Source organism: Acartia tonsa, chromosome 13, assembly GCF_053477335.1.
Source record: "Acartia tonsa isolate MP-2025a chromosome 13, ASM5347733v1, whole genome shotgun sequence".
Lineage (NCBI taxonomy): Eukaryota > Metazoa > Arthropoda > Copepoda > Calanoida > Acartiidae > Acartia > Acartia tonsa.
Window position 1 is genome coordinate 32949002 of NC_137272.1, and position 16515 is coordinate 32965516.

At 34.2% G+C, this 16515-nt stretch overlaps 1 protein-coding gene across 2 annotated transcripts in view; it reads left to right on the forward strand.

Moving 5' to 3' along the window:
* LOC145334914 (uncharacterized) overlaps positions 1-16515 on the forward strand; it is a 22170-nt gene continuing 5655 nt past the window's right edge. For both annotated transcript variants that reach the window (XR_013885048.1, XM_080180544.1), the window contains exons 1-21: positions 1-128; positions 1421-1484; positions 1850-1942; positions 2352-2435; positions 3330-3472; positions 4102-4212; positions 5066-5143; positions 6069-6167; positions 6422-6497; positions 6824-6882; positions 7554-7662; positions 7915-8017; positions 8358-8446; positions 8782-8866; positions 9068-9201; positions 12796-12847; positions 13158-13221; positions 13766-13856; positions 14129-14264; positions 14775-14856; positions 15347-15441. Coding sequence is in view for 1 of the 2 variants with exons in the window: in XM_080180544.1 (XP_080036670.1) it covers positions 49-128; positions 1421-1484; positions 1850-1942; positions 2352-2435; positions 3330-3472; positions 4102-4212; positions 5066-5143; positions 6069-6167; positions 6422-6497; positions 6824-6882; positions 7554-7662; positions 7915-8017; positions 8358-8446; positions 8782-8866; positions 9068-9201; positions 12796-12847; positions 13158-13221; positions 13766-13856; positions 14129-14264; positions 14775-14856; positions 15347-15441 (1927 nt within the window). In the remaining variant the exon portion in view is untranslated. The remainder of the gene's footprint in view (positions 129-1420; positions 1485-1849; positions 1943-2351; positions 2436-3329; positions 3473-4101; positions 4213-5065; positions 5144-6068; positions 6168-6421; positions 6498-6823; positions 6883-7553; positions 7663-7914; positions 8018-8357; positions 8447-8781; positions 8867-9067; positions 9202-12795; positions 12848-13157; positions 13222-13765; positions 13857-14128; positions 14265-14774; positions 14857-15346; positions 15442-16515) is intronic.

A 16515-nucleotide genomic window follows, 5' to 3' on the forward strand; every position in this document is an offset into this window, starting at 1 on the left:
TTCTAAATAGAACAAAAAAATGAGTGAATAATTAAATGGTTTGTAATTATGAAAGTGGACGAAAAAGTAGAACCAGAAAAAGAAGATGAATTTCTTAAATATTACAACCAATACAGACCAAAGTATAGGTAAGCCATGCATTGGGCCGGTTAGTTCTGTGTAACATTGATATTCATTATAAGATAGTTTTTGGTTACAAATTGTAAACTTACAACTAAACTTTTTGAGAATTTATTTGGATAATGGAAAGAAAAGGAATTAGCGGTTTTCGTCGTATTTTCACAGTAGCTTTTTCTAGGTTTTTTTTAGGTTAAATTAGGTAAATGTTAATGATTGCCCCGAAGGGTTAGAGCCCTCTGGAGTCTTCAGGGAATAGAACTAGGAGAAAAAGCTACTGTGAAAATAAGACTTCCCGCTGCATCGTTTTCCTCCCATAATCCAAGTATTTCGATGCTTATTTTAAGCTTAGTTTGGATAAAGTAAAGGTTAGGATATCGAGCCCGACAGCTTTAGAGTATTCAGAAGAGATAGGGTCCTGCAGGGTTATATCCTTAAGCAGGGGCTAGAAATAAGTTTCTTCAACTATTGTTTGAGTTTAAGCACCTAATACTAGTCATATAATATTGCCTTTTGACATCTCCAGCTCTTTTTACATTATACAGCCAGGGAGTAAGGGAGGGGACAATAGGCAATTAATTCTATTTAAGAGTTTTTGCTGAAAAGCAATGAAAACCAGATTTATTCAGAAGTTTTTACCAAGATTGTAAAGCGATCATGGTAGGTAATATAATTTAGAACAAAATTATTTCTAAGAAAAAAATCATTTACTTGAAAATTAAATTACTGATACATCACAAGGTAGTAAACATTCTGTAATTAATCACCAGAAAAATCGTGTTTAAAACTTTGTCAACCCTTCTCATATATTTTCAACTTCTACCTAAATTCAAGGGGTTCTTAAATTGTTTAATACATAAATATCACAGTAGAGTTTCTATATATGAAATGACATTTTCTTGGGAAAAAATATTTGTTTAAACCAGCCTGTCTGCTAGAAATTAAGTTTATTAATACTTGTCTACTTTTCAAAACTAACTCAGCTAGTTAGCGGGGCATTGATGCGCGAGTACCCAAAGTCAGCCAAAACCTGTTAAATTCGTGCAAATTCCCTTTAAGCCAGTACCCAAAGTCTGAGACTCTTAAAACTTGAATATTCGATCCATTGTCCCCTCCCTTACTCCCTGTTATACAGCAGTTGATAAATATAAAAATATGAAGTGTAGGTAACTGTTTATATAGCTCACCCTAGAAGTAGAAAAAGTTAAAATTTTTAAATGTGGAGAAGATTTGAACCTGCTGTATCTTCATGCTTGATCTTCAGTTGACGTTGTTATTATGTTTATATATGTATTCTTTTTAGTCAATATCGTGACCTAGACACAAGATCACTCAATTCAAGCTCAACGTTTGTCACCGCAAAGACCAGGAATCTATGAATACTAAATGATTTCACTCCTAAAAAGTACAACACAGTTATTTATCATTTATCAGGTTTTCATTTAACGGTAAGGATTTCCTTTAACATTTAATTATAATAAACTAGCGGCTAAGCCCTTAGAGGCCTCTAGGGGTACTTGAGGAAAAGGGGATAGGAGTTGGGCCTTCACTTAATTTTAGTATAAAAACCCTACATGAGAACACGAAGCTTCTCTAAAATTGAGAACTCAATCGTTTCAGTTGGTATAAAAATCTAAGGATACAGAAAAAATCGTACTACATTATATGATAGGATATAAAACATTATGCCTAGAGCTTATTTTATTTATAAAATATTTGAAGTATCTTTATTAGATCAAACAGTATAATGAACGGTTCCTCAAGTGCGCGTAGTGATTACGGCCAGTACACCAACGCGGCAAGACCGTACGGCTACCCCATCTCAAGGAAAAACTCTCTCATTTATTCAAGCCCACCAAAATAGTTGATATTTATGAGTCAATGTAATATACATGAAATTCATCAATCTGTAAAAAATAATGGCCTACAAAGTTGTATTATCACATTCTCTCATTGCATCCATTGGCTCATAGGTACATTTCGTCATTTTTATGACATATTTATTAGGTAGGTATGTTGTTCAAATTAAAAGATACCACAATCTTCAACTAAAAATTTCAATGTACATAAGGGTTAATTTTGTTGATTATGTTTTAGGGTATGCATCAAATTGACCAATGTTTTACCTCAATTTTCCTGATAAATTGAAGTCTCACAAAACACTTTTTTTTCTTTTATGAGTAACAGTGATCAATGGTTAAATTTACTATATAATTGAGCTTTCTGTGCAACACAGAAACGAGTATAATGCATCATATCGTGGCGGAGCTAGCAATATTAATGGTCAAGGGAACAAAAAGTTACTCATCAAAAGCAAGGTAACGGTTCATTGATATGTTTAATAGGGTGGGCCCATTTTCCCCTTTTTTTTAGATTTTACTGTTATCATAAGTTGTGGAAGTCATATATATGTATGATAAGCCCCATTCAAGTTTCAAAAGTGACTTCTTGGCTATAATGGCTGCCGGCGCGCGGGGAGAATAAAAAGTGCCCACCCCCTTATAAAACCAAAAATTTAAATTCCTTTAAACACAGGCATGTTGCATATCAAAATGACCGCATTGAAATGCTGATTACGAATCTGAAAACCGTTTTGAAAAATATTGCTCCTAGTTCGAATAAGATCTCATTAAGTACCTAAAACAGCTGATTTAGTCAAAATATTTCATTTTGGTAGGTTATTTGAAAATCATTTCAGACTAAATCAATATTTTTCTAAACGGTTTTCAGATCTGTAATCAGCATTTCAATACGGTCATTTTAATATGCAACATGCCTGTGTTTGAAGGAATTTCAATTTTTGGTTTTATAAGGGGGCGGGAACATTTTATACCCCCCGCGCGCCCGTTGTTTTTTGATTAAAAAACCTCTTTCAAGTTTAACAGGGTTTTATATTGGCCTAGTAACCCTTGCCAATGTCTACTAATGTGAAATTCCAAAATCGACCCACCCTAATGTTTAATCTAAAAAAGTGCGATTTTTCAAAGAAAAATGATATATTATGTGCAGTAAATGTATTATGGATATTTAAGTGTTTTCTTCTTCATATATTTCAAATTTTTTAGCTTTTATTTTTCATAAAACAAATTCTAGAAGTTCTATTGGTAGTTATGGTTTTTAGTCTGTATGTAAACAAAATGACATTAATCTTTTTTTCATTTAAGAAAGGCCGAGGGTTTCTTTAAAACTATTTTTTAAAAAATATTTTCTAGTCCTTTGTACGAGACCCGCGACTCTTAGATCTGCACAACACCTACAGGCGGGGAGTCGAACAGGACACGACAGCGGCTTACAGAAGAGCTGGCATGGAACAGGATTATCTCAGTCAATCCTCACAGCCGTCTAGCAGCCAAGGGTAACATTTTTCTACAAAATGTTATAAAAATAATAACTTAAAGTTGATTAGAAAACCTTCATTATCGTGCTGTGTATCAACTTTAATGGAATTTAAACATTATACTGGTAAATGTGCCTACGATAATTCTTGCTTGGAATAGATAACCCAACTAGTTCAATAGTTATTGATTTCTTAATTTTAGACAACAAAAAAAACCTTACTACTTTATTATAGGACATACTGTGTGTCCTTATTGGTGCTTACAATAATACACATTACACACATTTACTATTATTATTAAACTTTAAACTCATCTCAGGGGTGTATATTCTACATGGGATCCCCTGCTCAGGGGGGGGGAAAAAGATAAAAAATAAGTGGTTGGAGGGGAAAAAAATGAAAAAATTAAGAAAACTGAAAACATTTTTTCCATTTCCCCCCCTCCTTGGTGAAAAAAACTTTTAAAAATGTGTGGTAGGAGGGATAAAATAAATAAAATATAGAGTTTTAAAATATTTTACCATTTTCCCCCTACTTGGTGAGAAAAAAACTAGGGGGGGAAGAAAAATAAAAAAATTTGTAGCAGGGGAAAAAAAATAAATCTTGTGCAGAATATACACCCCTGACTCATCTTTATTTTTGTCCAGGTACCATTCTGATAGTAGATATGGCGGGGAGGATTCTTTAAGCCGGGATTCCGGTCATTCCAGCGCAGGAACTCCAGAATTGGCCAGAGATCTTCCTTTAGGAATTGCGAGGTAGGAATAAGTATATTTATATTTTATAGGTATGTATTTTTAAAAGTCATATCGTTTTTCTTCTCCCACTAAATAAAGGTGGGGGGTTTTAATTCAACCATCTCGTAATCAATGATTAAATGTCACTTAGAATTCGAATTTCGATCTGAAATTTTGCATGAATAATCCTTGGTAGGTCTATTTTCCCTAAATCGAACAAAAAGTTGGAAAAATAACGGCTAACGGCCTGCGGCTCAGCCGTTTTGCCATTTTTTGGCTATCTTAAGAGCAAATTAATATTACTTTTTGTCGCTCAAAAACCTTATCAAACGGTTCTAGCCAGATGCTGTTGGTACTAGAAATTTAAAAAATTGTTATTGCTAACATTTAACATGAATTAAACCAAAAATATGTTTTAAAATGTTGATTCCTACGTAATTAATGATGAATTTGCCCTGAAAATAGGCAAAAAACGGCTAAACGGCTGAGCCGCCAGCCGTTACTTTTCCAACTTTTTGTTCGATTTAGGGAAAAATTACATACCAAGGATTACTCATGAAAAATTCCAGATCGAAATTCGAATACTAAGAGCCATTTAATCATTGATTACGAGATGGTTGCATTACCTCCCCCCCCTCTTTTTTTTTACTGCTTTCTCGTCGTTTTATGGCCCTGGGAGTTGGGACCTTTAAATCATTGGTCTTCAAAAAGTGTGTGTGTATTTGTAACAACTTTTTTTTAAAGTGCCCTTTTGTCCTGTTATTTGACTAGATCCTTTGATATATCTCCACCAATTTTAATTTGATTTTTTTTTGCCAAAGGAGTAGAATTGATGTTTGTTTGTTTAAATACTAATCTTGTTTTTTTTATATAGGGTAAATTCATGTCCTTCTCCGAGCATGTACCAAGAAAATACGGGATACAACTTTGGTAGTTATGGACTCAGGGACAGGTAAATGGTGGTTGAATTGTTAGTAGTGAACCTCAGGGATCTTCAGGGATAAGACAATGGACAATAAATGTAAAAAATCCCCAATAATATTGAGTAAAATTACCCCTTCTTTAGATTAAAATTGGTTGGAAAGCCATCGATTGAGAGATCGTGATTGAAACTATGGGTACCATAATAATTTACTGTCCAATGTCCCCCTCCCCTCCTTACTTACAAATATACTCTATAGGTCTTAATTATACCTATTATGGTAACCGTAATGCAAGTAGAAGTTCAAGAGAAACACTTATTCTCCTAACCAGCGTTGCGGAGCCGTTTGATTTTGGTGCGGCTCCGCGGAGCCGTCTGTGATGATGGCGGCTTCGGCTCCAGCTCTGGCTCCGACCTAAAATCAAGAAAAGCTCGACATTTTTCCCCCATAAAAAATATTTTTTATTTTTGACTTTTGAAGGTTTTAAAAGTTCATTCTTTGATAAAAATGGACTTGAAAACTTAAAAAGGGCATTTGCACATGACAAAACAGAGTTACCAAATTATAATTTACAAAAAATCTCTTTATTTATCTAGTCCGGAGCCGTTTTTTAACGAAAATTACGGCTCCGGCTCCAGCATAATTTGGCGGCTCCACGGCTCCAGCTCCGCAACACTGCTTCTAACTATAAAAGGCAACTACCTAAATAAAAACCTTTTTTCGAACAGCTTTGGTAAGTCTTAACTGTGGAATGTAATAGGTATGTTTTGTATCTTTAGGATCCAATGCATCCAACTTTATTTTACTAAAAAAGCAAAGCATTTAACAAATTCGTGTACAGTTTACCTAGACTTTATTTATTCTGGTATAACTCATAAAATTCGAATTAATCACCTACCTAACAACCAGCGAACGCGCATAATTTTCACAACTTTTTCATCTGATCTTGTTTAGGTTTGGAAATAGTTTACAAAGACAACAGGCTCTAGATGAAACTCAGTCATTGTACAGTTCCTTCACCCGTTCCACTGCACAGCCATCTTTTACCACTAGGTACCTACGTTTTTTTTGTTGTTGTGAAGCTAATCTATTATTTATATTGTCTCTCTGTCCGTTATTCCGTAACTGTATGAGGGAAATGTGATTTTCGCTGCTTTTATTCAAGATAGATGGCTGTTCTTGTAAAGTTTTCTTGCAGTAATGTGCATTGGACCGTCGTTTTGTCCATCATGCTTAAAAAGAGAAATAAATACCTATGTTCTTTTGTATATTGTCAAATAATATCCAAATTTTCATCTCTCTATTAGATCGTGGACAGCCGAGCAACCTGCTTTAACCCCCGAAGACACGGTCAGTGTTGGAAGTCTAGATATGCATTTGCAGGTAATCATAGGGGGGCTATTCATGAAAGTGAATTCAATTGTAAAGGAAAGACATCAATATTAAAAGTAGAAGGGTATTTTATACAAAAAATATAAAAATAACAACTGTGTAGAACAGATGGATGTAGTACAAATGTTGCATTAGGCAGTACAATAATTTCTGGAATTTGACATTTTGTATCTTATTTTATAAATTTTAGTAATAAAAAAAGTTTTTTTTTTCACATAGTGTCATGGCTAAAATACAGCTAAGTATGTGAAAATTCTTACTTTAAAACCCTGAATATGTTTTATTCTTCTGTATTTTATATTATTGTTCATATTTAGAATTGGAATCATCAAATAAGCAATAGTAGGACTGCAAAACGAAAATTTGACTCCTTCAGGTGAGATCATATAATTGAGATTATTTTAGATTTAGAGAGAAAAATTATATTATCATTTTCAATTGCCTACCTAGTCTACCTATAGTTGGGGGGGGGGGGGGGCTTTCTCTTGGGAGGGTGGTTTTATCCTCCCCGCAAAATAGTTATAAACCTTTCTAGTACATATGAGAAGCTATTCTGTAAAGGAGAACCATTTCGGTTTAGCTGTTAGCGAGATCCTTTGGTACAAACAAACAGACAGACAGAAAACTTGAATCCTGTTACTTTATTATAAGGACACATGTTCCTGATTTCTTGATATTACCTATTCTTCTCGATTTTCCAACAACCTGTAATCTGACGATGTTCAAGCTTTTCCTCCAATAATTTTCATTCAATATACAAAGAGAGTAATTTTTGTTCAAAATGCGTTGGAGGGGGCGACATTAATTTATTACTAAATTTTCTATCCCTTAAGATCTCTTCAATTCTAAGCAGGGAGGGAGAGGACATTGTGCTGTATATTAGTCACAAAAGTTTCAACGTTTTCTTATTCGTTGGCTTATCAACTTTGGGGATTTTCATTGAATTTTGATTGGTTCAATAAGTTGAGTGTTCACACTCGTAGTAATCTACAGAAGAAGAAATTATGTGTATCATCATTGGGAATGTACATTAAACTGTTTATTTAGTGAGGAAGAAGATATAAGCCTGTCTGAGACCCAAACAACACCCAGAATTGAGCAACCTGCATTTAAACGGCCAAGATCACCCACATCAGAAGAGATGAACAAGGATGAGGTAAATCTAAAGATTATTCATTTTCAATATCGTTTTATAAGGAGGGAGGGGACATTAGACCTTAAATTCTTTTAGTTCCCAAAAGTTTTATAACAACGTTATCCAATTCGTTGGCTCAAAAAAATTGGGTACGTACTTTTATTGAATTTTGATTGGTTGATTCTAAACATGTACCTAGTGTTCAAACTTTAAAAAAAAAAATCAATCTTTAGAATCTGGTTCTTATTGAGCTCCAACTATTTCTATTCCAAGGTTGGAGTGTTGAAGCAGGCGGTGAAAGTAATTGTGAAGATGTTAGCTGTCCTCCTTCTGGTTTTATTCTTCCTTGTGTCAGCCATGTTTATCTTCTCCATAGGTATGTTGTCTTTCAGTTTTAATTTTAAAAAATGTATAGGTAGTACATTCCTATAATTTGAATTATTGGGGTATGTTTGTCTGCAGCTAAAGATCTCGAAAATGATTTGTCCTAATTTGTAATTCTTTTTAGGGTATGTTTATGTAAATGTTTAGATGGTTTTAGGCTATTTTTCTGACAAATACTTCCTACCCTAGAGGCTAGGGGCGCATCAGCTAGTAGAAGATATAAACTAACACTATAGCATAGCAAAGAATCTGACTTAGTAGCTTGAAATAACAGAAAAGTCTTAAATTTTTATGCTTATTTTTCGTAAAAAAGACAAAATTTTAATCTTTAGTTCGTGAGTTCCAATGTAACCAGCGGAATAATCTTCCTATCAACCTTAAACTCCTGAAGGAGAGCTTAAACAAGAATCTTTTTGGTCAGGTAACAAATATTTTAATAGTACAGCTACTCTATAACTCACTTTGTCTCTTCGACTGACGCTCTGTCCTCAACTTTATGAGAAATCAATGTGATTTTCTATTCGCTATTTTAGATAGACAGAAAAAAAGTTTTGTAAAGATACCTCTTACCAATTAGAATCTACTCTAGTAATGAAATAGATATAAACCTTACCAGGACATATGAGAAGCTAACCTGTAAGGGAGAACCATCTCGGTTAAGCAGTTAGCGAGATCCTTCGGTATAGACAGACAAACATCCTGTTACTGTATTATGTGGATTATGTTTTTTTCTAATTATCCTTCTATTATATTTAGCCCGTAGCACAGTTAGAAATCCTAGAAGCTGTGAAAGAATTCTCAAATCAAATTAAAACTAGTCAAGCAATCAAACCGCTTTTAGGTAAACTTTTTAAAACCGTTCAGTTCCATAATTAAGGATGATAAACAGAGAGGGAGGGGATATTGGACTGCAAATTACACTGGTACCCAAAGTTTTATAACTATAATATCTTGATCGTTGGCTCAAAAACCCATTGGTGCCAAACGATTTGTGCCCAAACATGATCTGCTTAACAATCCAAAATAACCTTATTCCTTTCAGTGCTGGTGTTAGTTGGATGGACAGGTACTGGCAAGACCTTGACCTCCAACCTGGTGGCCAGCAGCTTTCCTATACCAGGAAACACCCACAGGATAGCGGGTTCTAGTCTCAGCCATCCACATCCTCTTGTACAGGTAAAAATATCTTATTTTTTCAGTGGTGTATATTCTGCATGGGATCTCCTGCTAAGGTGGGGGGGGGGGGGGGGTAGGAATGAAAAATATTTGTGGACTTGGAAAAAAATGAAAGAATAATGAGTAAATTGAGCCATATTTGTATTTAAAGAAATAAAAAAGAAAACTTTAATTAATGCATTTAGGAGGAAGAGGGCTACTTCATTTATTTTTTCGTAGAGGAAAAAATTAATCTTGTGCAGAATATATTATACACCCATGTATTTCTTTATATTTGTATATATCTGTAAATTGAATTGAATATTTATGTATTTTTATACCTAGATAAAATATTTCTTTCATGTCAGTTTGGAAATCTAGTTTGGTTTATTTAAAAACTTTAATTAAATCTTGATTGGTTGGTTGAAACTAGCAAAGTGCGAACTATATTTATTAAAATATTAAACTACAAAAGGGGTAGTTTAGTTAATTATCATTTGGGAGTAAGATGATTGCTTATAGATTTTTCGTCCATTGTCTTATCCCTTTAGATAACTGAATACCTATTCTCTTGGTATTGTGTTTTTTTTATCCATACATTAAAGGGGGGGGGGCGTAATGACATTTATTCGTAATCCGTGAGCAAAATGGTCTTAAAATTTAGCTAGACCCTTCAAACTTGGTATATAAGCCTAGTCCTATAGGTATTACATCTAAATGGCAAAAAAATCCAAAATTTTTTATTTTAAGGTTAGGTTAGGTAAGAAAAACCCTGCGGAAATGGGGTTTTTAGGCTTTTTTTGGTCGATTTTGATGTGGAAACTTACCCTAAATTGTTTTTTTTTTAGGGTTTTAACTTAAATACACTGTATCTATTAATATGGACATTATTTAAGATGATTCAGCAAGTCGGGGACCGACCCCAGGGGGCTAGGTGGGTGGCCCGCAGGGGTTAAGTGCCTTTTTCCCAATACATATGTTGTGATACATCTAATTATAGGTTTTTTAGGTCAAGGAACTCAAATTCAGAGCTAAAATAAGCATTAGACTAATCTGAAGCTAGCCCCAGCGGGCTAGGTTGGTGGCCCGCAGGGGTTAAGTTCATTTTTTCCAATATATATCTTGTTATATATCAAAATATAGGTTTTTTAGGTCAAGAAACTCAAATTCTGAGCAAAAATTAACATTAGACTAACCTGAAGCTAAGCAAATTCAGAGCTAAAATAAGCATAAGTCTTACCTGAAGCTAACCCCCGCGGGCTAGGTAGATCTTCTGCAGGGCTTAAGTGCATTTTACCTAACCTAACCTAGAAACTTACTTATTTTATTGGTTTTTTCCTTGAATGAACTGTGTCTATGAATAAGGAAATTTTTTTAGATGATCCAGCAAGTTGGGGACCTCCTAGGGTCAGCCTCCTGTATGAAGAATCTTTTAAATGATGGCTTTAGGACTGAACACTGTGTATCTAAGTAAAACCTAGCCCGCCTGGGTCAGTCCCCGACTTGCTAGATCATCTTAAATAATGTTCTCATGAACAGTTTATTCAATTAAAAAAACTTCAAAAAAGTAAGATTTTAGGTTAGGTTTGGTAAAATGCATTTAAGCCTTGGAGGCAACCCACCTAGCCCGCAGGGGCTAGCTTCAGATTAGTCTGATTCAATTATTAGCTCTCAATTTGAATTTCTGGACCTAAAAAACCTATAATTTTATGTATGACAACACATACTTTTTAAAAATGCACTTAACCCCTGCGGGCCACCCACCTAGCCTGCTGGGGTCGGTCCCCAACTTGCTTGATCATCTTAAATAATGTTCTCATAAATAGACACAGTTTATTCCAGAAAAAACCCTAAAAAAAAAGTAAGGTTCCAGGTTAGGTTAGGTAAAATGCACTTAGGACTTGCAGGCAATCCACCCAGCCCGCCGGGGCTAGCTTCAGATTAGTCTGATCCTTTTATTAGCTGTAAATTTGAGTTTCTTGACCTAAAAAAACCTATAATTTGATGTATGATAACACATACTTTTTCTAAAAAAATGCATTTAACCCCTACGGGCCACCCACCTAGCCCGCTGGGGTCAGTCTTCGACTTGCTTGATCATCTGAAATAAGATCCACATGAATGGACAGTTTATTTGAGAAACAAAACCTAAAAAAATAATATTAAATGTAAGTTTTTAGGTTAGGTTAGGTAAAATGTACTTAAGCCCTGTTGGCAACCCACCAAGCCCGCTGGTGTTAGCTTCAGATTAGTCTAATGCTTATTTCAGCTCTGAATTTGAGTTCTTTGACCTAAAAAAAACCTATAATTGGTTGTATATCAACATATATATTTGGAAAATGCACTTAACCCCTGCAGGCCACCCACCTAGCCTGCTGGGGTTAGCTTCAGATTATTCTAATGCTTATTTTAGCTCTGAATTTGAGTTCTTGACCTTAAAAACTTATATTTTAATATATCACAAGATGTATTTTGGAAAATAATGCACTTAACCCCTGCAGGCCACCGACCTAGCCCGCTGGGGCTAACTTCAGATTATTCGGTCCTCGACTTGCTGGATCATTTTAAATAAAGTCCTCATTAATAGACACAGTTTATTCAAGAAAAAAACCTGTAAAAATATAAGTAAGTTTCTAGGTTAGGTTAGGTAAATGCTCTTAAGCCCTGCAGAAAACCAACCTAGCCCGGGGGGGTTAACTTCAGGTTAGTCTAATGGTAATTTTTGCTCAGAATTTAAGTTTCTTGACCTAAAAAACCTATATTTTGATATATAACAAGATATATATTGGAAAAAATGCACTTAACCCCCGCGGGCCACCAACCTAGCCCTCTGGGGTCGGTTCCCGACTTGCTGGATTATCTTAAATAAAGTCCTCATTAATAGACAAAGTTTATAAAAAAAAACATGTTAAAATATAAGTAAGTTTCTAGTTTAGGTTAGGTAAATGCTCTTAAGCCCTGCAGAAAACCAACCTAGCCCGGGGGGGTTAGCTTCAGGTTAGTCTTATGCTAATTTTCGCTTAGAATTTGAGTTTATTAACCTAAAAAACATATATTTTGATATATAACATGATATATATTGGAAAAAATGCACTTAACCCCTGCGGGCCACCAACCTAGCCCGCTGGGGCTAGCTTCAGATTAGTCTAATGCTTATTTTAGCTCTGAATTTGAGTTCCTTGACCTAAAAAACCTATAATTAGATGTATTACAACATATGTATTGGGAAAAAGGCATTTAACCCCTGCGGGCCACCCACCTAGCCCCCTGGGGTCGGTCCCCGACTTGCTGAATCATCTTAAATAATGTCCATATGAATAGATACAGTGTATTTAAGTTAAAATCCTAAGAAAAAACAATTTAAGTTAAGTGTCCACATCAAAATAGACCAAAAAAAGCCTAAAAACCCCATTTCCGCAGGGTTTTTCTTACCTAACCTAACCTTAAAATAAAAAATTTTAGATTTTTTTGCCATTTAGATGTAATACCTATAGGACTAGGCTTATATACCAAGTTTGAAGGGTCTAGCTAAATTTTAAGACCATTTTGCTCACGGATTACGAATAAATGTCATTACGCCCCCCCCCCTTATATTTTAACTGCTTTTCTTTTCAGGAGCTTTCTAGTATAATCTCCAGATCTTGTGGATACAATCTTGTCATAATAGGTAAGCAAATCAAAGTCAAATGTTATCTTTTTGATTGGGCTAGTACATAACATATATTAGAATGCTAGAAATGTAAAAAATATTACCGGCCGTTTCTTCTTGGGAGAAATAACTGGAAAGAAATTTTAGGAATTTTTTCTAATAAATTGAATAACTTATTGCACAAAACTTTTAAGCTATTCTGAGAATTGTTTTTATGAACTCAACAACTTTATTTCCCTTTACCATATACTATAAGATTTCAAAATTGCAAGGGGAAGAATGCTTTATCTTTGATTGTCACATCCCTGATGATGTTAATATTGTTTAGATGACATATCAGACAACCAAGCTGCTTATTCCAAGATTGAGAAGCTTGTCATATCATTACAAAGGTAAGATTTAAAAGAAAAATAGGACACCTGCCATTATTAGGTTAAGATTAGGAATTTAAGTTGATAACTGATGTCATCTATCTATCCATATAAATATCTATAATCTCGCTATCAATCTATCTTGTCATCTATCACTTCAATCTGCTGTATTCATCCATTATCTTTTCATTCATCAATCTACCTATTCATCTGTCTATCCATCTATCTAAATATCTATCTATCCATCAATCTATCTATTTAACTTATTATCTGTTTATCCATCTATCTATCTATTTATCTTATCTGTTTATCCATCTATCTATCTATTTATCTTATATGTTCATCCATCTATCTATATATTTATCTTATTATCTGTTTATCCATCTATCTATCTATTTATCTTATCTGTTTATCATCCATCTATCTATTTATCTTATTATCTGTTTATCCATCCATCTATCTATCTATTTATCTTATTATATATTCATTATTAATTGTGTCAATCTATCTATGTTTGCTAGCATAATCTATCTCTCTATCCAAGGTCTAAATGTTAATCTTTTAGTGATGAAGAAACTCGTGGTAATGGAACCCTGGTTGTTATATCTACCAGCCAAGGTGGAAATCTAGTCAATAGATACATCATGGAACAAATACAGGATATTAAAGTAAACATTCAAATGACTCTTTTTCAAGCTACTAGGGGCACTTGAGGTGAATTGGGGGCGGGTTATGTCGACATCCCCCTTCCCCCAATTTCAAGTTTTAAAAAGAAAAGATAAAGATAATTTTTTGGCATTATCCTCTTTTTTACTAATTTTTTAAATTTTGCCTATATACTAAACAGAGGTTCATTCAAGAATATCTAAAAAAATTTGGCCAAAAGTGTAGCTTTTTTTGACCTATGTGTTTACTTTAAAATGATAAGCAGAACGGTCACCGTGACGGTCAATTGACCGCGGGCAATGGTATCCTGTCAGTTATTAAATCGGTCACCGGGAATGCAATAAGAGATCATTTGGACAGCCAAAATTTTGATCTACCCTTGGTTTCTTTCTTTAAGGGTAAGTTAGTATAATTTTACTGAACTAATATGTTAACCTGGATAACCGCTAGAGGACGGGATACACCCCAAGAACGAAATCTTGCTAATGAAGTGCATGAGTATCCAAACGTCCTCTACAGACAACCAACCCTTTTATTGCACGACTTTTGTCTGGAAGTTTGTGATTTATGAAACAATATGTCAGGAGAGCAGGTACTTTTTTATTAGTGCTTGTTTGTTATGCATAAGGTAGCTAACTATTTTACTTTGGTTATTTTCTAAACCTAAAAACTCCTAACCAATCTGTTGTAAATATATATATAAAGAAATAGGTTGTATATCTGTATATTAAGATCTCGTTAATCGCTGGAACGAAATGGTTCTCATTTACTTTTTAAAAATTTATAGGTTCTGTTAAGACTCATAATTATTTTGTGGAAGGATATCTTTACCCTACCAAGAAAAAATCTTCACCAAATAATATTTTACCTACCTAAAAAACTAAAATTGAAAGTGTTTTATATTTTAGAATATGGAGTTGATCATAAAATAATTCCTTTCCTACCATTAACAAGAGATGCAGTCAGATCCTGTATTCAAACTGAAGTCAGGTTGGTATTAGAACAGCGATATGTTATCTATCAATTACCACATACGAGCGAGGCTGCTATCAATTAAACTTTAAGGTTGAAGAACCCTGGATAACTAAAGGGGAGCCAAATATCTCCTTTTCTGTCCAAAGACCCGGAGTATTAGGTTAAGTAATACCCATCAGACAAACAACTCTTGATTGCACGACCTTTGTCTGGAAGTCCTTAATTCATGGTAGTGAGTTTGGCCTGCTTTTGGACCAAGGCATTATTGGTTGAAAAGTTCAAACTCTTAGAATCAAACCATTAAAAATTCTATAAAAGTACCCAGAATTTTAGGCCAAAAAATGAGAGAGTGTGTGGGTACCAGTGTAATTTACAGTCCAATGTATTCTGTTCTTTTTGTCCAACTGTATCTTTTACAGTCAAATTTATCCTGTTCTTTTTGTCCAACTGTATCTTTTACAGTCCAATGTATCCTGTTCGTTTTGTCCAACTGTATCTTTTCTAGGGAAACTGGAGTAACATTGAACAGTCAGGATGTTGTGAATATAATGAATCAAGTTCCTTTCTTCAGTCAACATCTCCCTGTCTTCTCCAAAATTGGTAAGTTTCTATGGTTGCATTGCAGGGATAGTACAAGAATAATCATGAAATCTTTTAGTTCTCTATTTTTTCTTGTAAAGAGAGAGGGAGGGCGGATGTGAAACTTTTTGAAACTAAAACTAAAAGTCAAAAAGGAAATCAACTTAAAAAGAGTTACAGCACTGAAATTTGGCATAGTAGTTGCTTTATAAAGGTAAAATATGGAATTGTGAAGAAACGGCGGAAAAACCTCTGCTCTCGCTCATAACAACCAATACCCGCCAAAATTTTGTTTTGCCGTTTTTTGCCAAATTAAACATTTTTGAATACGAGACAAACTTTTTTTTCCATAAAAATTTCCCTTGCGGTTTGACTTGTCACTTTTAATGTTCTTTAAATAGTGACATGTTTGAAATCCACATTGTTTGTCCGTCTGTCATTATAGCTATTGAAATTGGATCATGGAAAGAAAACAAAGTCATTCCTAATTAGGACAGAAGTCACTGGATATTGGTCTAAGGAAGGCTACTTATGTCCTTCATCTAACAAAATCTATCTTAAGGGAGGTGACTTATGTCCTTTGTCTGACAAATTCTTACATTAGGAAGGCTGCTTATGTCCTTCAAGTTGCAAAACTTAGCTTTTCTGTCCTTCACATAGCAAAACCTCACAAAACATAGCATTTCTGTCATTCACATAGCAAATTCTTGCAAAACATAGCAAATTCTTGCAAAACATAGCATTTATGTCCTTCACATAGCAAATTCTTGCAAAACATAGCATTTATGTCCTTCACATAGCAAATTCTTGCAAAACATAGCAAATTCTTGCAAAACATAGCAAATTCTTGCAAAACATAGCAAATTCTTGCAAAACATAGCAAATTCTTGCAAAACATAGCAAATTCTTGCAAAACATAGCAAATTCTTGCAAAACATAGCAAATTCTTGCAAAACAGCAAATTCTTGCAAAACATAGCATTTATGTCCTTAACATAGCAAATTCTTGCAAAACATAGCAAATTCTTGCAAAACATAGCATTTATGTCCTTCACATAGCAAATTCTTGCAAAACATAGCAAATTCTTGCAAAACA